Source organism: Aspergillus bombycis, assembly GCF_001792695.1.
Source record: "Aspergillus bombycis strain NRRL26010 chromosome Unknown contig00081, whole genome shotgun sequence".
Taxonomy (NCBI): Eukaryota; Fungi; Ascomycota; class Eurotiomycetes; order Eurotiales; family Aspergillaceae; genus Aspergillus; species Aspergillus bombycis.
The window spans coordinates 44,897-66,542 of record NW_019170083.1 but is presented as its reverse complement, the minus strand read 5'-3'; the positions used below and the strand labels follow the sequence as shown (position 1 = coordinate 66,542).

General features: G+C 45.8%; 4 protein-coding genes across 4 annotated transcripts; all 4 read left to right on the top strand.

Moving 5' to 3' along the window:
• Positions 1-425: 425 nt before the first annotated feature.
• ABOM_009426 (DNA repair protein RAD16) lies at positions 426-3,908 on the top strand (the record flags this gene model as incomplete). The annotated part of the gene is made up of 11 exons (XM_022536554.1): positions 426-474; positions 606-1,477; positions 1,529-1,858; positions 1,913-2,021; positions 2,075-2,149; positions 2,201-2,259; positions 2,310-2,530; positions 2,588-2,634; positions 2,681-2,807; positions 2,864-3,616; positions 3,677-3,908. The coding sequence occupies 11 exons, from the start codon at positions 426-428 to the stop codon at positions 3,906-3,908; spliced, it is 2,874 nt and encodes a 957-aa protein (XP_022386553.1).
• Positions 3,909-4,949: 1,041 nt separating this feature from the next.
• Positions 4,950-6,717, top strand: ABOM_009425 (C2 domain protein; the record flags this gene model as incomplete). The annotated part of the gene is made up of 2 exons (XM_022536553.1): positions 4,950-5,641; positions 5,706-6,717. The coding sequence occupies 2 exons, from the start codon at positions 4,950-4,952 to the stop codon at positions 6,715-6,717; spliced, it is 1,704 nt and encodes a 567-aa protein (XP_022386556.1).
• A 1,723-nt stretch (positions 6,718-8,440) lies between these two features.
• On the top strand, positions 8,441-12,134 carry ABOM_009424 (putative ARF GTPase activator (Csx2); the record flags this gene model as incomplete). The annotated part of the gene is made up of 5 exons (XM_022536552.1): positions 8,441-8,504; positions 8,633-8,766; positions 8,837-10,514; positions 10,588-10,678; positions 10,745-12,134. 5 exons carry the CDS (start codon positions 8,441-8,443, stop codon positions 12,132-12,134), a joined length of 3,357 nt encoding a protein of 1,118 aa, XP_022386555.1.
• A 6,060-nt stretch (positions 12,135-18,194) lies between these two features.
• Positions 18,195-20,295, top strand: ABOM_009423 (putative YT521-B-like splicing factor; the record flags this gene model as incomplete). The annotated part of the gene is made up of 4 exons (XM_022536551.1): positions 18,195-18,318; positions 18,393-19,067; positions 19,149-19,708; positions 19,786-20,295. 4 exons carry the CDS (start codon positions 18,195-18,197, stop codon positions 20,293-20,295), a joined length of 1,869 nt encoding a protein of 622 aa, XP_022386550.1.
• Between the last annotated feature and the right edge of the window lie 1,351 nt (positions 20,296-21,646).

Sequence of the window (21,646 nt, the reverse complement as noted above, 5' to 3'; positions counted from 1 at the left end):
AAAAGAGGTAATATGAAGTCACAGGACCCGTGGTGATTTCGCGTTCGACCTTACGCGAGGACGCTTATCGTGTTCAGGAAGGATGACTTACAGAGGCACCGTCCACAGTACATGAAGGAAAAGTGTACTATTTATGCTTTCAGCAAAGTAAACCGATATTATAACTCAGTGGTGAAAAGTTCTTACTCTGCACATTCACATTTATCCATCCATATTTTCCTGTTTCCCTTGCCGATACCCGCGACTGGAGCCTAGGCTCAGGTACATATGCAACAACCAGATTTGCCACTTGCAGGCTTTTGCCTCAACGCATGATAGCACTCACAATCAGGTCAGGTTAAGCTCAATTTTGTTTTGCCTTTTCTTTCTTCTTCATCCTCTCCCAATCAACATACGGGATAAAGGGGACATATCCAAAAGCCAATATGGGGAAGGAGACAACAAAGGTCGGGCCTCAGACGGCCTCAACCGCAGGTGAGTGTGCTGATTCTAAGGATTGTCATATATTCCAATTGTATCAGTTTTCAATCACGAAGAAAGATAAAAGACAAAGAAACGAGCTAAGAATTAAATCTGGTGCTAATATAATTAAAAAAACTCTCCAGATAGCCCTGCACTCCCCCGGCGCACTTCTTCGAGGCTGGCACGTCCCTGTGTCTCTGACGCTAGGAAAAGCAACACTGCAGTTACGGGTGAAGAATGTGGGTTGCATAATCCGAGTACTCTCAGATCGCTTCGCGACAGCAGGTTGGCAGCGGTTGAAGTCGCTATTCCCTTGAAAAAACAGTCGCCTACCCGCTCTACTTCATCCTCCGACGTGGTTGAGGATATATCTGGGGGTGGTATAAATGCGTACAGTACTCCAGCAAGTAGTGTGGCCGTTACTCCTGCCGAGATGAACATGACCAAACCAAGGAAAAGAGTTAGTGCTTCCGCTCGCGCTCGAGAACTACGTTCGAGTATAAAGTCCCTCAACACGCAAAAGGGGCCCAAAAGAGATTTTGCGGCTATAACTTCAGACGACCCTACTTCTGAAAGCTCAGACACAGCCTTGACTCAGGCCCTTCAGCTTCGAGAATATCAAAAATCCTCCCCGAAGCGACGCAAGACTCGAGGTGGCGTTAGGTTTGCATTAGAGGACTCTACTGACAACGATAGTGTTTTGACGAGATCAAGTTACAATAAAGAGAATGGCACTGTGGATATCGGAAAGCTGCGCCCTGCACGCAAGACGAGGAACTCCGTTCAGAGTGTGGTATCAGATAGTGAAAGTAGCATCATCATGGAAGATGAGTCTGGGGATGAACAAGAATATTTCTCTGAAAGTGACTCTATGTCAAGCATGGATGTTGATTCTGTCAGTCAGAGAATCGGGGACTCGGCTGGTTCGAGAGCTAGCGCTCGAACGCGGGCACGGGCTTCGATGGTTTCCTTGCCCACTGAACCGGTAGTTAGACGGCCAGGGATGTCCTATCGCGTAAGTTTTATATTCATGACCTCCTAGAGTGCACTCTAAACGGAACTTTAGGCATTGAGAGAGCGAAAAAAACTCGAGAGGCAACATCCATATATCATGAAAATGTGGGATGAACTACGAAACAGTCCTCCTATTATCCCAGTCACAGCAGAACAACCCCCTGGCATATCGAGAAATCTCAAGTCATTCCAGCTAGAAGGTCTGAATTGGATGATGCGGCAAGAGAGGTCCCAGTATAAGGGTGGTTTATTAGGCGATGAGATGGGCATGGGAAAAACAATCCAGGCGGTTTCCCTTCTTATGTCTGATTATCCTGTTGGGCAGCCATCTCTCGTCGTCGTTCCCCCTGTTGCTCTAATGCAATGGCAATCTGAGATTAAGGTTTGTCTTGTCTTAACATAGGTGAGCGTAAGAAATAGTCTAACCTTACTCTAGGAGTACACAAACGGTCAATTAAAGGTTCTCGTATATCACAATTCAAATTCCAAAGTCAAGTCGCTCTCAGAAAAGGATCTTCTAGCATACGACGTGATTATGATCTCCTGTGTGTTTTATCCCCATAAACAGAATGTTGATTTATCTCTACGCCCGCGCTAGATTCTGGCCTTGAGTCAATACACCGAAAAGAATGGAAGGGGTGGAATCGCAGCGATGGGATTGTGAAGGAAGACAGTAAGTATCGACGTCCTTGGTGCAATCTCTGGGCCCACTGACATATAACAGGTATTATCCACTCCATTCACTATCATCGTCTTATTCTAGATGAAGCTCATAGTATCAAGGTATACTCAATCTAATTATAGATATTAATGCAACGGACTGACATTTCTAGCAACGCACTACGAGTGTCGCTCGTGCGTGTTTTGCACTCAAAGCCAAATATAAGTGGTGTCTTTCTGGTACCCCTGTTCAAAACCGAATCGGGGAGTTCTTTTCTCTCCTGCGCTTCTTAGAAATTCGCCCCTTTGCTTGTTATTTTTGCAAACAGTGCAAGTGTCAGGAACTCCATTGGTCACAAGATGCGGGGAAACGTTGTACCCATTGTAAACATAGGTATAGTGCATACGAGTATCATCTGTGTGTCCTTATCAGTACTAACGGCCGTCGCAGTGGATTTAGTCATGTCTCAATCTTTAACCAGGAAATTCTAAACCCTAGTAAGTTTTTCACAGCAACGTGTGATTCCGCTCTAACTAGGTATAGTCACAGAGAGAAATAATCCGGAAGCTCGAAAGGAAGCATTGTCTAAGCTACGTTTAATTACTGAGAGAATAATGCTAAGACGCATTAAGCGAGATCATACGGCTTCGATGGAGCTTCCACCGAAGCGGTTAGTAGTATACTCGGGCATCTTGATATTGAAGCCATTGCGCTGACAAATTACAGTGTTGTTCTACACAATGAATTTTTCGGAGAGATCGAACGCGATTTTTCCAGAAGCATCATGACTAACTCAACGCGACAGTTTGATACATATGTGAGCCGTGGTGTAATGCTGAATAACTATGCCAATATCTTTGGACTTATTATGCAGATGCGGCAAGTTGCGAACCACCCAGACCTGATATTGAAAAAGCACGCCGAGAGTGGCCAGAACATCCTCGTCTGCAGTATTTGCGATGAACCAGCGGAGGAGGCAATTCGCTCTCGCTGCCGCCATGAATTCTGTCGCCGATGTGCCAAGGACTATGTGCAATCGTTTGATGCGGGCTCAGTTGTCGATTGCCCTAGGTGTCATATTCCACTCTCCGTTGATTTCGAGCAGCCGGATATAGAACAGGAAGAAGAGCATATCAAGAAAAACTCCATAATAAATCGAATTCGAATGGAAAATTGGACATCGTCAACGAAGATCGAAATGCTCGTCTATGAGCTTTTCAAACTGAGAAGCAAGAAGCAAACGCACAAATCCATCGTCTTCTCCCAGTTTACTTCAATGCTGCAGCTTGTTGAATGGCGCCTACGACGGGCTGGATTTAACACCGTCATGCTTGATGGAACTATGACGCCTGCACAGCGGCAGAAGTCAATTGATTTTTTCATGAACAATGTAGATGTCGAGGTATTTCTTGTGTCCCTCAAAGCAGGGGGCGTGGCCTTGAACCTCACCGAGGCATCAAGAGTTTTCATTGTTGACCCGTAGGTTTCCCCTGAAGCAGCCATTTGATGCGTTTTTGAATGCCTCGCTTACACTGTTAGATGGTGGAACCCAGCCGCTGAGTGGCAAAGCGCTGACAGATGCCACCGGATTGGTCAACGTCGGCCTTGTGTTATTACGCGGCTGTGCATTGAGGATTCGGTTGAATCTCGGATTGTGTTACTACAGGAAAAGAAGGCCAATTTGATTAATGGAACCATTAACAAAGATCAAGGGGAGGCCTTGGAGAAGCTCACCCCAGAGGATATGCAGTTCTTATTTCGGGGCTCCTAATCATACGTCCACGGCGGCAATGCCTATCTATTTTATGTGCTTTATGGAACAAGTCAAATATAAGCCGGTCAAAGGACTCCGAACAGGTGTCTCAAGGGTTTACCATGTCACTTAGAGAAGCCTTGAACTTTTTAGAGCATTTCGAAGTTTTTTAAGTAGATAATTGTGACCGCTACTTTCACATCAGATGGCTATTTCTTCCTTTCCCTTCTTTTCTTTTCTTTTTTTTTTTTTTTTTGCCCTCTTAATTTAAGGTCAAAGAGAAAATAGGGCAGTGCATCTATGACTCTAGAAGTATCCTGGCAGAAGACCGATTATGACACCTCATATGCTAGATCAGTTTGCAGATAATGCCGTATCCGTTCAGCCCTATCGATGATGTCACGGCTCCCTCCTTACTCTGGAGTTCTATTTGAACCCCCATACTCAATCCAGAAGGGAAAAAACATTCCTAGAATATTAGATAGTAGTTAGTAGCTATACTACCTGCATCCATGTCCTTATAATCTCCTTCTCCCAGTGAACAATTTTAAACCCAGGAGTAGACCCTGACTCCTTAATTCTTGGCGGGCCTCTTCCTTCCCCAAAAGAGTGAGATCGGCCCCAAAAGCTTAGCGATTCTTGGGCCCTGAACCGAAGAGCCGTGGAATGGGGAGAGACTGTGTGAAGTGGCGATAAGTTAAACTATTCCCTTGACGATATTGACTGTCCAGGTGTCAATGGAAAATAGTGCGCCAATGTGGTCTCTCCTCTTTTTACGCGTTTGCTAAACTAGATACTGGCTTTCAAAGCTTTGCATCTGCGCAGTCCCGCAGTTCCCGCAGATTCATCCGAACCCTGTCGGGCAGGCAGCAACAATACCTACTCCGTAATCTAGACCACGACTGTCCTGTCCGCCTGGCTTTAAAAAGGTGGGGGTAAGAAAAAAAAACCCTGAAATGCAAGACACACTACCGCAAACGCGGCCATGACATTCGGTTAACAAAATTCGCACCCAGGTTTGTTGACAAGACGAAGCAATTACAGAATCGAGCAGCGGCTATGAAGGGTACTCTAAACGGTGATCCTACGGAACAAAAACCCGCCGGTGGATTCGACAGCACTCCGTTTCCCCATACACCACCAGGCTTCACACTGAAATTCACCTTTCATCGGGGCATCAACCTTCCCTGTGCTGATTTCGGAAGCTTCTCCTCTGACCCATACATAGTAGCCCAGCTAAATACCGATATTCCCAAACGACATAAGCAGGATAACAATCTGACGTTCCGAACACCAACAATACGCAAAAATCGAGACCCCGTGTGGGAGAGTGAATGGATCGTTGCGAATGTGCCCGCATCAGGGTTCCAACTCAAATGCACTGTTTACGATGAGGATGCGGCAGATCACGATGACAAGCTAGGGAATGCATATGTTGAAGTTGACTCCATTTCGGGCCACTGGAATGGTATCAAGGAGCAGTCATTCAAGGTCAAGAAGCGCACAGGCAGCAAGCGGGTCTATTTATTCGGAAACATTGCCGCTCTTGCTTCCGGGCGTCTGGACGTCGGATCACATCTCGTCATCAGCGTGGAGTTTTTAGGAAAGACACCGAGTGAGGAAGGGGGCCAGGTCTATACTGTAGGACCGAACTACTGGTTTAAGCATTTTTCTCCTCTTATTGGACGATTGGCCGGCACCAAGGACGAAGTTCAAAGTCAGAATGGTAAAAAGACAATCACTCGTTACAAGTACGTTCCCCCGCTACCCCTTGCTAAGTAAAGAACAATGGCTCATTACAGAGAATTGGTATAGTTTTCAAGCGATTCAAATACAGCTCAAGGGCCCTGTGCCTGCGGAGCTTTACCATCGCTACGTGGAGTTCAAACCCTTCGTAGCGGGAATGTTTACATCACAGAGTCTTCGAGGTCGTATCCTCAACCGAGCTCTACACCATCAGCATCAGCGAATTTATAATTTTGACAGGTCAACCCTCCATGGCCAATCAGAGTCGCCATGCGTCGAACTTACCCAAAAGTTTCTAGAATTTACCCACTATGCTCAGGGGGGGAGAATATTTACATATGTTCTCACCCTTGATGGACAATTTCGCTTTACCGAAACGGGAAAAGAATTTGGAATTGATTTGCTAAGCAAGCATACGATGCACAGCAATGTTTCAATATACATCGCTTACTCTGGCGAGTTTTTTCTCCGTCGACGAAAACATCACCGTCGGCACTTCTCTCAAATGTCCCAGCCCTCAGATACCGAAATCCCCGTGGAAGAACCTCTACAGGATCAAGAGATATCAACCAATCCCGCAGACTACGAGCTTTTCATTGACAATGATAGCGGAACATATCGCCCGAATGGTCAGAAGCTTTCTCTTTTGAAGAAATTCATTTCACAAAGCTTTGTCGGTCTCCATATCAGCACACTGGACTGTACAGAAGATGCTGAAAGAATGATAGACTTAAAGGATGAGCAGAGAGAGTTCAAGAGCAAGGAAGGTGGTCAGATGACCTTTCTCCAACAAAGCAGCGCGTCGTCACTTTCCATATCGAGCTCAGACGAGGAAGAACTTGATGAACGCAGCGGTGTCATATCGAAGAAGCGAGGCGAGTTTGCCCAAAAGGTGCACGACATGCGTGACGTGAAAGGGCAGGTCATGAAGTGGGCACAAGCGGAGCACAAAACTACAGGTGTTCCCGCACACGGCGAGGAGATCAGGCCGATGTCTACTCCAGGGCATCGATTGTCAAAAATCACACAAGAAAATACTGCTCTTGACAGGCAACCGGACAATAGCTCTACTAGGTTGTGACCCAGATTTTTCCTCATCTCTTAATACTGAGCTTGGAGGGACATGGCCCCCTCTATATTTTGACCCCATTGCTCATTCGGTACCTTGATGAGCCCTTATTCTTTTCCTACCTTGTTATACTCTTCTTGGTGACCATTTTTCCCTTTATTTATTTCCCCATTGAGTGAACGATATATGCTGTTTCCGACATACACCGCCAACAGGGGGTGCCTATACGGTATACCAAAATGGCTCTCAAAAGAAAGAGACAAAGAAACAATCTTTGCTACCTTGGCGCCTACTGAAAGGATGTATCATATTTTTGAGACTCTCATTCTCATTGAGTTGCTCATATGTCTAATGTATATCAATGTTAATATCATATCATACTCTCTTATGGTTTTCTTCCCTTTGGCATGATGTAGACCGCCGCAGCTGAGTGAAAACAAGTGGAGCCTGGGGAGCTAAACGGCAATGCAGATGAGACAACGTGGCTATGGAGATAGAGATGCGTTGGGCTCAGCGTTTCATTCTTGCTATTTCATAGGCACTACTTGCCGCACCAATTCGATTTAAAAGCAGAGCAAGCTTCGCAGTCTGCTTTTGTATTAGTGAAAAATAGTTACAACCTTGGAAGCCTAGCATACCACCCAGCTCACTACAATTTGTACCTACAGTAGTTCCTTCCGGTTACAGTATGATGCCATATGATCAGGCCCCATGTCACTAGTCACTCAGTTTCCAGATCGCCTTGTTCTAGGTGGTCGCGTAGGATATTGTGAACCTAGAGGGTGAGCATGCAAAAGGCTTAGAATACCTGAGACTCGTGATTGTCTAAGGATTGTCTAAGGTGGGATAGATTTAAATCATGTTGTGTAGAGGCTACTAGTATAGAGGGCCCGAGGGGCACTAAAGGGGGGAGAGGACGGGGGGAGGTCTGCGAAATGGACATACCATTTGGGTAGGATTAATGAATTTAAATGCTTACATTGCATTCCATGTAGGTACCGCACCATGTCTCGCAATATATCATATTCAGATATAATACAGTACCAGAGGCTTGAAAGTAGTAGGAGAGTAACAATCTCTGGAACCCATTTCAACCCATTGTTTCGTGTTACAGGACAACGTGAGGACAATATCGGCGGAAAGAAGTCAGTGTACGTATGAGGACCCATTATCGAGGGGCAAAATGGACCCCATTTAATAAGATCATTCATAGCGCGCGGGACAAGAAATCCAGCGACTAATCAATCCTCAGGCACCACAGTCTAAGCCCCAAGTCCCGAACTCTCGTCCATCAATCATAATCATAACCTCCCACTTATTCCCCTTCAAACTCATGCCGCTATCAGCCTCCTACCTTTTCCTCTTGCCTAGGCCCCAGCAAGCCTCGTTAGACATTCCAGCTGTCCCACCCCATTTGTCAGTTCAAGACTAAACAAGGCCCGCGGGTTTCTTTTCCTTGCCTTGGCCCCTCTTTGATTCTCTCCGACCGCATCACTTTACCTGTCCTCAGTACCAGCCAACTTGTCTCTGCCGCAACTTACGACGTGCGAACCGCTCCAAGCATCTGACTGAATGACGGTTCATTTGTTTGGTCACGTTTGCAGCCACATCGTTAGCAGTACACCCTTCCATCCGATTGTGGACGCGCAGACTGTCGATGGTTACCTCCAGTTGTCCCGGTACCCTCTCCGGATACACTTTCGAGCGGTGACTTGACCCCTTGAATTATATCACCATGGGAAATGTTGGAAGCCGGCTGGACGACTCGGGGAGTCTATACTTTAAAGACCAAAACAAATGTATGTCTTCAACTCCCGCGGCTCCTATACGAATGCCCCGCAAAGCTCTATTTGTGTTTATCTTCAACCCTGCCCACATTCCCTCCTTGCGCAGTAGCCGCAATCGCTGACAGCATGGACCCATGCAGTTGCAATCGCATCTGTGACTATAATTAACTCCAGGAGGCGAGTCTTGTTGAATCTCACACCAAATTCATTTCCTGCAAGCAGATACACAGCCAAGCGTGATATCAGCGATGACACTCCGATTGAATACATCCAGGTATAGATCCAATGTGTATCTTATTATGTGATTCTAGAACCGTTGCTCACTAATTTTCTGTTTTGTACAGGACCCTGATTTCTCCCCTTCTTCTCAGGCGCCTACCTTCCTTTTGCGGCTTTCCAACGAAGACGAGTTGAACTTCCATTTCACTTTCATATTGAGACAGACTCAAACCGGCAATGTCGCGAATCCTACTGTTAATGGCGTCGCGACTTCTCTCCCAGAGGTTGCGGACACCGTGCTTACAGGACTAACTTTCGCGCATGCGCCAAATTCAAAGGAGCTGGATAACCTAATTACCAGGGAGTTTCACGCCAATCCCAATTTGCAGAATAATTCAAATGTGCAGTTTGTAGGAGATTACTCTACGAAGGGCAGTCCTTCTGCGCAATTCGAATGGTCGTGGAGATGGAAGCCGCCCAAACCAGTAGAGGACAGAGGGGGCGGCTGGAGAAACAGCTGCAGTTTCTTGGAATATGACCAAAGGGCTAACCGGCTGAATACACTGGCTCATTTCTCTTTTTGGGTACAGAATACTATGCGCGCCTTACCGAGCCCTCAAATCTTATCGCCAAGGTTAGAACTCAGCGTTCCACCCCGGCACCGTATACCCTCATCGCACTCTGTACTTTCTCATTCTAGCGATGCAGATGCAGCATCTAACCCCCAGGTCACACCCAGCACTCCGCCAGAGGTGGATTCCGTTTTCGTCCCCCCACCACTCTCGGCACCCCCTCCACCCCCTGTCAAGATTGACCTGCCCCATTCGCGACCCGGTGAAGATAAGAGCATTGTCGAAGACGGCCCTTTATTCCGAGCTACAATGAAGGCTTTGGAACAGAAAACAGGAAATATGCGAGCCAAGATAAAGAAAGTTCTCAAAAAGGCCGAGGCGGCCCAGCAGGCTCAGACTACCTGCAATGACGCCGTAGAAGCCTTCCTGTCCGCACTCAATGATGCCTCAACACCAAACGGCAATGCCATACAACCGGCATTGGATCATTACTTTGAAAAAATCGCACGACAGATCCTAGACTACGAGAGGTTCAACACCCGACAGCTTCAGCAGCTTGTTATCGACCCGTTGATTAAACTTTACAATAATGACATAAAACAAGCTGAAGCCAAAAAGAAAGAATTTGAGGAAGAAAGTAGGGACTATTATGCCTATGTTAGTCGTTATCTCGGCCAACGTCAAGACTCTCTGAAAGAGAAGAAGCGGGCAGAGAGTGACTCTAAGTATCAAGCCAAAAGGCGGAACTTTGAGCTTAAACGGTTCGACTATTCGTCATTTATGCAAGATCTCCACGGTGGACGTAAAGAGCAGGAAGTCCTATCGCACCTCACCAAATACGCTGATACGCAAGCAAAACGCTTTCTTGAAGTCGCCCAGAAAGTTGATGATATGATCCCTCAGCTAGACGCGCTTATACATGAGGTCAGTCAAGCTGATAAGGAGTTTCAATTCCAGCGAACCGAGAGGGAGGAGAAGCGAAGAGCCTTAGAAAAGAGTAGCAACACGTATCTTGAGCCTGATTCGCTGGTCAACTCGAACGTGCCATCAACTCTATCGGGAAATGGCAATGGAACCCAAAGATCGGAGAACGAACTTGGGCGTGCAGATAGCACGGGATCTCAGCTGCGAAGCGTGATTAGCAATACTTCAACGTCGACTCAAGCCAATGCATCTGGTATCACTCCTTCAGCCGGTCCAACCATAGCACCTGCCTCTACAAGCTTAAGTGGTATGCCTGCTTAGAGAAGTCGCAGACGTTTCTAGACTCCCATATAATGGTCTGGGGCTAATAACCGCTATAGGTCAGCAAAGAAAGGAGGGGCTCCTATGGGCACTGTCCCGACCGGGTTCCCACATCGACCCGAAGGGTATCAATAAACAAGCCTGGCACAAGTAAGCTAATACTTCACTTTCCTCAATCACTCCTCTATTATCGCTTAACTAATGCCCTACCGATAGATTCTGGATTGTGCTGGATCAAGGAAAACTATCTGAATACAGCAACTGGAAGCAAAAGCTTGACCTACACATGGACCCTATCGATCTACGAATGGCCTCTGTGCGCGAGGCTCGGAATGCAGAACGAAGATTCTGCTTCGAGGTCATTACCCCTCAGTATAAACGGATTTACCAAGCAACATCCGAGGAGGATATGGGCAACTGGATCCGGGCTATTAACAACGCCTTACAAAGTGCTGTTGAGGGTCGTGGCATGTCCCCATCACTCTCTCCCACTGCTGATAGCTCATCCATTGGTCGTGACATTGGCTCTGTATTGACCGGGAAAAGTTCCTCGTACTCAGGCCAACATTCCCACTCCACTGCATCCAATGCGTCAAACAACAGTGTAACCCGCCGCACGACTGTAGGTGCACGGCCAAGCTACGTACGTGGCGATGGCAATAGTTTTGAGGACAATCCTTCCAGGTTGCTTCAGACAGTTCGTGATGCCGACCAGGGCAATAACTGGTGTGCAGACTGCGGGTCAGCTTCTAAGGTCGAATGGGTCTCTATTAACTTAGGGATTGTTCTATGCATTGAATGTAGTGGGATTCACAGATCCCTTGGAACACACATCTCAAAGATACGATCCCTCACTCTTGATGTGAATTCCTTCTCGAATGACATCGTTGAAATCTTGTTGCAAATTGGCAACCGCGTCAGCAACATGGTTTGGGAGGCCACGCTAGATCAATCTCAAAAGCCAATAGAGACTTCAACTCGAGAACAGCGTCTAATTTTCATTACCGCGAAGTACAGTGAAAGATCCTATGTTCAGAAACTACCCTCCCAGTTATCTCGTTTTGCAACGCCGGACGAAACTCTTCTTGCCGCGATCAAGAGAAACGATATCCAGGGTGTCCTTTACGGCATCGCACTTCGCGCCAATGTGAATATCACTGACCGTTCTCGTAACACCCATGCAGTTTTTCTTGCTCTTGCAGCAGCCGATCCAGCATCACCGGGTTCCACTTCATCTAGGCCTAGTACGGGCAACTCCGTAAAGCCAATTCCGTTCCCCATTGCCGAGCTACTTGTCCAAAATGGGGCGGAGATTCCTTCCCTGCCCCCTCCTATTCCTCTTTCGCCCGCCGCTCAATTATACCTGAGCCAACGAACCGCTAGAGTACCCGCATTCAGCACATCAGCTGCATCTGCATCGGGTAAACCTACCGCTGACAGCCTAGGCACACTGCCCAGTATTCGAGGAGCAGGTAGTGATAATTCCGTTTCATCTTCTCACGGGCCAAGCTCTTTAGATAGCAAGGAACGTGAAAAGCTACATAAAAGAGGAAGTGCTGGCGCCAGATTCGCTGGGAAGGTAGCCTCTTTAGGTATCGATCGATAAAGCTTCAGTTTCATTATGCATTTGCTCATCATCTGCTCTGCTTTCACTTTCTCGGTGAATTGCCACTTAATGATAATTATACTTAATGAAGTTCAAGTGGACGTGACATGATGTGAGGACTCGGGTTTGGACGATTTATGTATCTGTTTGGAGGCCAATCAAATCGGCTTCCACATGTTTCGTTTTATGTGCATTCATTTACATGTTGTCTCTCCTGTTCCTCCATTTTATTGTTAATATTTTTCCTTCATCTTACAGTTGACTCCTTGTCTTCTTTTCTTCTTCCCTCCTCTTTTATATTGTGTTCTGTTTCTCATGGATTGACTTTGTCTTTGTATCCCCTAATGCAAGGAGTTGACTTGCACACATCTTATACCATTCGAGTCTTTTTGGTCTTTTCTCTTTTCTCTTTTTCATTTTTCATTATCATTATTTTCGTTTTTGTGGATTTTGGTTGCTTTTTGTGGCAAGCACATCTGAAAATGAGTTTGTTATATGATAGGATTAGAACTTAGTCATAATGTTAATGATGACAGGTGCTGACAAGATAATTCTAGTAGCAAATATTATACATGGCCAGAGTATAGTTTACAATAAATAGAGCATACCTGCATTTTTCTCTCTTTTCTCTTTGCCTCTATGTTCCCCATTATCTCTAGTTATCATTCCCATATATTGTAAAGTACCTACACTGAGTAGGTCGATATGATTAGTCGATGAAGAGAAATATTAGAAGGGGAAAGCATAGGTCACTGGGGACAATGTATAAATACTAGAGAGTACCCAATATAAATTCCAGTCTTCACATGACACCCAGCTACTCCTATAAATATTTGTACAAAGTACCAGTTACTAACCAGTAGAATTACTTCTCACTTCAATAGAATATTTCATGTACTGACATAGTGCCTAGGGATAGACAACTGTCAATTTGCCACACTTCTAACCTTCGCGAATTTTACAGCCTCGTTGATTTAAGACATACATCACACCTGGAGAGAAAAAAACAGGCTCAATGGTCTTGGTCTGCATCTTTCAGTCATTTTTCTTTGAGAATGGCCTCGCGAACCGCTTGGCCTCTTTTTCCTAAAAGAAAGCGATGACTCACTAGGTGAATTGTGGCGTTGCAGAAGGCCACGAAAATGACTTCGTATGATCTAAGCCCTAATAGACAATGACGCACGCTACTACTATTCTGGGCACCCATCCCCCTTCACCCCCTATCCAGTGGTGAGAATTAACAACTTTATAGAAGCTGAAGAGGGGGAAGAGAAGCGAAATGGAAGTTTGGTCAAATTCAAACCCTACGAGTCTCGATCTACATCGAGATGGATGTGATGGAATCAACAGTGGACCATGACGTCATATGCACACTTGCAGAAGGTTGCAATTTCTTTCTTCTGACCAGCCACACATTTACTGCGTAGAGTTCTTATACTATGTATATATCTGACGTATGTGTCGCTACACAGCGTCTATCCCTTTGCTTATTAATCAAAGCTTTTACTATTCTTGTCAATAGATGGCCTACTTACCTCAAGCTAGGCATTGCTGAAACCTAACCAGCTACTACAAGAATCATCTTCGAGTACGGAGTAGAGATTGTAGGACTAGGAAATTCGAGGGCCTCGGCGTGATGAATCATAAGACATCACTCTATATGTGGTAAAATAGCTAGGTATATATGTTGTAGAGTTCCCTAGGATAACTTTTGTAGTTGTATTTGTCCAGTACTGTACACAAAAGTATATTTATCTTTTGCGCGGGAGTCTGCCGACTTGGCTAAGGAGTCAGGAAAACGTTCCAAATGGTGGTGAACTGGGCAATTTTGCACTATGATATTCACCGGGGTACCTACTAGTAGAGGACACATGTGAAGTGTTGGTAAAGGATTTCTATGGGACAGCCGGACAGTCCCTTTTTACCCAGAACAGATGAGATGAAGCTCAATGAGTAAATTATTGATTGGCTGGGATCTCATCCCGTTAGGTGGACCTCTGGTGTGGTTCTAGTAGAAAGGATGGGCTCGAATTACTTTTCCCTCTTTAGTGTACATACTGTGTAGTACTTTATCCCACCTTATAATTGAATTTATTTTATATTGCTCTCTTTCTCTTCTTCTCACTTTTGTTTGGAGCATGAAGGGTGGCAACAGCCCAAATGTACTAAATTTGATGATGAACTTAGTAGAACCTATGCTCGGTCGGTGGCCAGGTGTATTACCCGATAAGTAAATAGCCAGGTGGGGCCCGGGTCGTTGAATTCCCTCGCTTTTTCAGAGGCTGGCTTGAAGCTTACGATACTGCTACCTTTTTCTTTTCTTTTCTTTTCTGTTCTGTTCTGTTCTTTTTCTTTTTCTTTTGGCGTGCTATTTCTGGCCGGGGGAGTGGATGCCATGGGATCTCACTATGTGTTGATGGGGAGTTACACTTTATCCCCTCAGACTAGTTGTTCGTTTTTACAACGCCACCTGAAAGAGAGGGTGTCTGATTAAGGCTCGCTCCATCGAGTTGTATATTTCCTCCGGTCCTACTCAATCCCATTTGCTGGATCATGACCGTGGAAATAATGGGCTTGCAGGTAGATCATAGATGATCCTCTTCCTCTCAGAGGACACACCGAGAGGGGGAAACCCGAAATGATAAAAGTGGTGCTGTTGGTGTTGCGCCCCCAGCGCCACGTCTCCATCCGACATTGGACCAACTACCGTGCGTGTCTCGAAGCCCATCAGAGTCTTCCATTGTTTTCACTGGGCAGCATGGAGATCGGGCCCTAGTGGGAATGTACCCCCTGCCGTTATGATTCTGATGGCCCTCCGTCTTAGGCTATGATCAACCAGTAATCCGTCTTCCTCCAGGTGGGGATTTTTCATTTTGATTTTGTTTTTCATAAGAATTATTTTTGTATCATATTCCCTCCTCCCCGCCCACAATCCTCCTTGGTTGGCCCTCTCGTTCTCTTTTTAGAATTTCCACAATCATCGAGAGGGTTATGACGCTGATGACTTGCCCCACTGCTGCTGTACTCATGACCAGAATCGAGACTCAGATGGCAGTACTCTGCAGGTCAGTCCATCTCTCCTCAGCCCGTCCCTCACATCTTATAGATATCATCAAAATGTTTCCTATCTCTGCAATCGCAATGGCAGATATGATCTCATTCTTTTCTACATTACGTCTATATGATTGTCAGATACTCTAGAATATATGTATGAGGCCACAGCTCATGCATTGATCATGGTGCCCACTGACGATCGAGTCCTTCAATAAGCCGATCCTCGCCACTTATTGGTGCCAGTCAGACATCGAAAGGCCGGGACCCCTATATTCTTAACTAACCATAAATGTTGGGTGCAATTACGCCGTTGCATGACTCTTGTTGGCTTATGTGTGTAGATCAATATACTTCTGCTACCATTTTATACCACTATACTTCTCTCAGCCATGATCATATCCACATAGAGATCCATTGCCTCATACCTCTCAATTCAAATGTGATCAACACCCAGTCAATGGATGTCAGCTCCACCTCCTGAGCATTTGCCACCGGTGTATGTTTGTGCTCGATGAAATTGCACCCACTAGGCCCAAACCCTCAAGCTCCTGGAATTTGACTCGACATTTTCAAGCTGTTGAAGCGGCCATGGATCATTCGTTCCCACTGGGTCAGGGGATATGCCAATCATCAGTGGGAAACCCAGTCATCGGGACATTGCATTTCCTGCCTTTCCGCGCTAGTAGGTTCTTTTCATGATTGACTAAGCCATGCCTTTCCACCATAATTTCATCTTTATTTCCCTGTTATTATTTATTTATTTATTTATTTTAAAAAAATTCTCGCTTTTTCTTTGCCTTTCTATAGTGATAAACCATTGTTCGGATTTTGTGAGGCCATCCCTGACAAATGGCTTTCTTTCAATCATATTTCTCGGTATCTGTGGTTTATACTTCAATAATACTGAACCCGTCACGGATCTTTCCACTCAGGCGAAAAATTTCAAACATTATGCCCTGAGATTTTGCTTCAATTTGATCAAATATCCTGCGATTCACCGTCACGAATATCTGCTTAATCTTGGTCTCTTTTGGAAACTCCGGCTCACAAATCAGGTTATATCTCCTCCTGTGGTATTAGGAAAGCCTCGCATTTTGAGGTGAAGCCTCGCCTGTGGATACTACCTCACAAGCCACGGCCATCGCCGCAAACACCAAAAGGTAGGGTAGATGGAGGGCAAAGCCCGGGAGATAACGAGGAAAAGGCAGCGAATATTCTGCAGATTACTAGATTCGTTTTCCCGTTAGCTGTCTGGCCGCCACTGTACAGTCCCCCTCTTACCGATATATTACTAGCCCTCTATATGAGCCCAGACGAACACGTCTCAAGGTGCCCCATCTCTTTCCACATCGGAAGTCTTATCCACATTTTGACAGTGATCTTCTACGGACTATACTGAGTGTGGAGGGTTCTCTTCCGGGACTCATTATTTATCCCTCACCCCTTCTCTTCATGCCTAGTTTACCGCTTCAGTTTTAGTGGGTGTACGTTTACGAAAGAAGCCAAACCACATCCACAGCTCTAAAACCGAACTTAATTGTCTGATCCACTCATTTATCCATTGGAGATCAGGAGTTACTGTTGACAGGATATCAATCTTTCATCTATTACTCATTTCTTCGTATATCTTTTCTGTCTCTATAGTGGTGATCCACAGAACCCTAATCGTTTTCGCCGTCAGTTATTCAGTCCTGTTGCCCTGTGAAGAAGGGGGGGAGGCAAAAGAATCAAACATAACAAAAGTAAGAAACCTAAGGTGAGGAGGCTTCCTATTCTATGTTACCGGTGACTTTATCCCTTCGTTTTCCCAGCATTCATCATTTACCCTGCCCAAAGTTATATAAAATGAAATATCGTCACCCTTGCCCGTGTATTCAGCTCAACGATCAGACAACCATATTTGGTCCTCCTGTTGTACCATTATTATTATTGTTATTTTTCTCCCTCGTTCCCTGTCGCAATAGAGATGAGAGCTAAGAAGACGAGCCCATTCCTGGCTACTCTCTCCCCCTTTTGGCGTGATACAAAGCCACTAAGCTCTATCCACCATCCTCTTCTTACCGTATGTTTGCTCTCATTGTCTTCTTACTTCTAGGATGCTGCCACTAGCACGAGCATCTCTCTCTGCATATCGCTTTTTCTAGTTTCTGCTCTCACCTGAGCCTCACCTGCTCTATTCCCGTGGCCTATAGCATCCCTCTGGGATTCTTCTGGCAAATTTATTCCCTCACCTACTTCTAGCCACTCACCATTCCCCTCTCATTCATTATGAAGATGATCCTATGATTAAGGACTTATTTGGGAGGGGAGATTAGCGAAGAGGGGGCATACTACAGGGCGTATACATGCGAGCATTCTGACTATACTTACGCCCATTTCCACAGTCCACACCCTCTATTACACTATTGTACTATCCGAGAAATCCTCAGTACGAACGCTAGGCTATCTGCTTGGGTATCTATTCAATAACTACACTCGCTCATCTCTCACTCCTGCTGTGCTCATTGGGCTAGGAATCATATTCCAATTTGCCTCACCCAAAGTATCCAGTGTATTCTTTCCTTCTCTTTCCATCTCCATCTGTTCCTGAATATCCCAATCCCTCCTATACCTTGCTCTTCCTGTCTATCTCTATTGTGTAATTTGTGTTGTTTTTCTTCTCCCTCTTTTTCTCCCTCTTTTCCAGTTTCTCCTGGAGTCCATACGCCCCTTTTTTATCAGCGCCCTTCTTCTGTCCATCCAACTGTTTCACATTGAAGAGATTTTTGAAAGTTGCTTTACAGAGGTCACAGCATTTTCTAACGCATGAACATATCATTGTCGCTGCAGTGGAGTGCTACTACAGCATCAAGTACGATTGCACACAGGTAAAAGAATCTTGGAGAGGAAGGTATGTGCTGTGGTTTCCTTTTTATACTGGAGAGTTGGCATTATCTACTGTGGAACACTGACTAACTGCTTGAAGGCTTACTTTTGCACCGTGTTTCTGGTACTCTAGATCCTGTCATGACGAACACCGCAGATCATGCTTCTTCGGGCGATTCGAACCCAGCAAGGGCAGCACCAGGTGGCAGCCCATCATCAAACCCGAATAAGGCCAACTCATCGGCAACAGCAACTCAAAAGTCCGGTCAGTACCACCTCTTATAGTCACAAGTTACTGAGCAACGAAAAAAACTCCATACTCAAACTTGCATCGTACAGACATTGGATTCTTACAGGACTCTCGACCACACAATATACATCATTATCCCGAAAATACTAATGTGAGACATAATGGCCGTGGATTGCCCTCAGCGTCGCTGAGCATGAGCGGCATGAGGTCCGCACTACCCGGTTACCAAGCCCACACTGTTGTTTTTGACCGGCGTGCGATGCCGCAGCACTTTGTCCCTACAGAACCTGGTCATGGAGTGGTATACTCATCAATGCACCCTTTACCATTGTTCCCCGAGACAACACCAAATATGAATATGCCTTTCAATAACCCATTCCCTCAATCATATTCACTTCACTCACACGAGCAGCAGCAACAACAACAACATATGCCACCTCAGCATACTGGGCCTGGGTATCAGCAGCTAGGTTACAGCTCACCAGCGCACTTGGGAATCCCGCCAGCCGGATACGAGCAAACTTATTATGCCCCGCCTATGTATATGGCATCTCATGGACAGAGTGCAGTTCAAGCGAATGTGACAATTCACTTACATCCACATCACCCATCCCACAATACTCAAGAGAACTTTGCTAAATCATCAGCAACCCTTTCAAAAATGTCCATATCACGTACTGCAGAGTCGGACTATGACGTCTCAAAGACTATTGTAGACGGGTCAAACCCCATGAGATCCACGCAAGCTCGGCCTTCCGCAATGGGTAAGTAGAAAAGGAATAGCTATGCGGTAGAATCAATAGCCCATGGCCCACCTTTATCATAGGCTGACATTCATTTGGTAGATACAGCCCCACACCCAATCAATAGTACCAGCATTGTAACACTGCGAGGACCCCCAAGGAAGCCAAAGCAATCTGGCCATGCTTTATGGGTTGGCAACCTACCCCCTGGAACAGACATTAATGAACTGAAAGACTACTTCGCCCAGGATGCCACTAAAGATGTTGAAAGTGTCTTTCTCATATCGAAAAGCAACTGTGCCTTTGTCAATTACAAGACAGAGGTGGCCTGCCTTGCAGCACTACCAAGATTCCACGACACCAGGTTCCATGGAGCACGTCTCGTCTGTCGACTGCGTCAAGGTTCGATGTCTCCTGCGCCGCAGCCCGATTCATCGAGTTGTTCATCTCAAGCTGGGAACGGTGCTGGCGCTATACACAACGAGCAGATTGGAAATATGATGGTGAAAAAGATAGCTGATAGCAAATATTCAAGGCCTCGAATTCCAAACAGATATTTCATTGCCAAAAGCCTGTCTATGGATGACCTCGAACTGAGTAGACAAAGTGGGATCTGGGCAACGCAGGCGCACAACGAGGGCAACTTGAACCAGGCCTATCAGGTGAGTCTCATATCCAAATAAAGGTGGAAGGCGACACAAAGAGGAGAGTACCTTGAGTTAATACAGATGGAAACTAGACAGCTGATAACGTCTACCTTGTCTTTTCCGCCAACAAGTCTGGCGAGTATTATGGGTACGCCCGGATGGTGTCTCCAATCCAAGAGGACGACGGCTTGATTATGGAGATGCTGCCTCGCCCTGACCACATCCAGGCCGAGCCCGAGGACTTGGATTTGACACCAACTCTAGCGACGTCCACCGCCCCAAATGGTCGGATTATCAATGATACTGCGCGGGGGACAGTGTTCTGGGAAGCAGACTCATCGGAAGATGAAGGTGGAAGCAAAGTTGATAAGAGCGTTACGGACGTAGCCGAGGAGGTATCAGAGTCGGGGTTCCAATCTATAGGGAAGCCGTTCCGGATCCAATGGCTTTCGACAGAACGAGTCCCTTTCTACCGCACACGTGGTTTGCGGAACCCTTGGAACGCAAACCGAGAAATCAAAATCGCTCGAGATGGCACTGAGATTGAGCCGGCTGTCGGGGAGAGGCTTGTGCAGCTATTCCACACACCTTACCCTGGATGAGGCGAACAAAGGAGGAGAGGAGGAAGAACGAGAAGCAGAGGCGTGTAGATTGATGCTTAGAATCTCACAGTTTAACCCCAAAGTCTATAAATGAATCAATACGTGAGTATGGGGGGGGTTGCTATATATTATTTATTTTCTTTTTCCTTTTTCTCCCCCTCTTTGGATGAAGGCAGAAGAATAATGGAAGGAAAAGGTGTGGTAGAAGGGCAAGGGGGGATAGACAGTATATCGTTTTATAATCTTTAAGTGTACATAGCTAATAATAGCTATCCGTAACCTAGGTTTGTGATGTTTAGGGTAGCAGAAAAGTGTATGCCAAATAGACACCTTTGTTATAGTTTATATATAATTTATATATCGTGTTGTCTTGTAGTGTGGTGTGGAGAGGAGCTGTATAAACGAGGTAAAAGGGAATAAATCAATTGTCACGAAAGACTTTGCTGGGTTTGTACATGAGAGGCATGGGGAAGAGGGGCTGTTGTGAATACAATTTAAGCAATTGTTAGCTACCCTTGAATCTGGACAAGAACATGAGTAAGTTCCAACGAATTAATATTAGCTCCCCTTTCATTTCCCCAACTGAAACCAGGACATTCTAAACCCTTACTAGCAAGCACTACGTAGTAAAACGAGGCAAACATGTGATCGGTGTGGGTCAAAACGGACAGATTGATACATAGTAGAAAAGTTGATTGATCGATAGACACTGTGTAGATTCTAATGCTTAAACGGTTCGCCAGATTTCATTCTTATTCTTCTGGTTTTTCTTCCCAAGTTGTGGCACTATTACGAATCTTAACCACTGCATCTTTGGCCATTGACCTCATTAGTCATGGCTGGGAGATGAATCATCGAGTTCCCCCGGATCCAACCCCAAGGAGGCTAGACCGGTTCTGGCCCACGGTCAATCGTGGGGTAAAGTCACCTAAACCTTACTGTACAAGACATTCTTCATCTGATCTTTTTTTCTCTTCACTCGAATGAAGGAGATTTTTTTTCTCTTTGTTTCCTCCTAACCTTCCGTCCCTTTCTTATCCCAACGAACCGTCTCCATATTCTACCTATAAAATACTACTGTATCGGTGAATCATTCCCTGGTAAAGTAGCCACTAGGAGCTCCTGGCACGGTAGAACCCTGGGAGGTCTTTTTGTGGTAGCCCTCCTTAGAGCTAGCGTCTTCTCCACCTCCTGAAAGCTCATTCCATACACCGGCGAGTTTTGTGCCAAGAGAAAATCGATTGAATCCATCCATGCCCCCGGCCCCTTCAACTGGAGCTCTCCACTCCCTCTGCAGCTAGCTGGTCGATCATAAGGTATGAAAAACCCGCTCTTTCCGCATCCCCTTAGC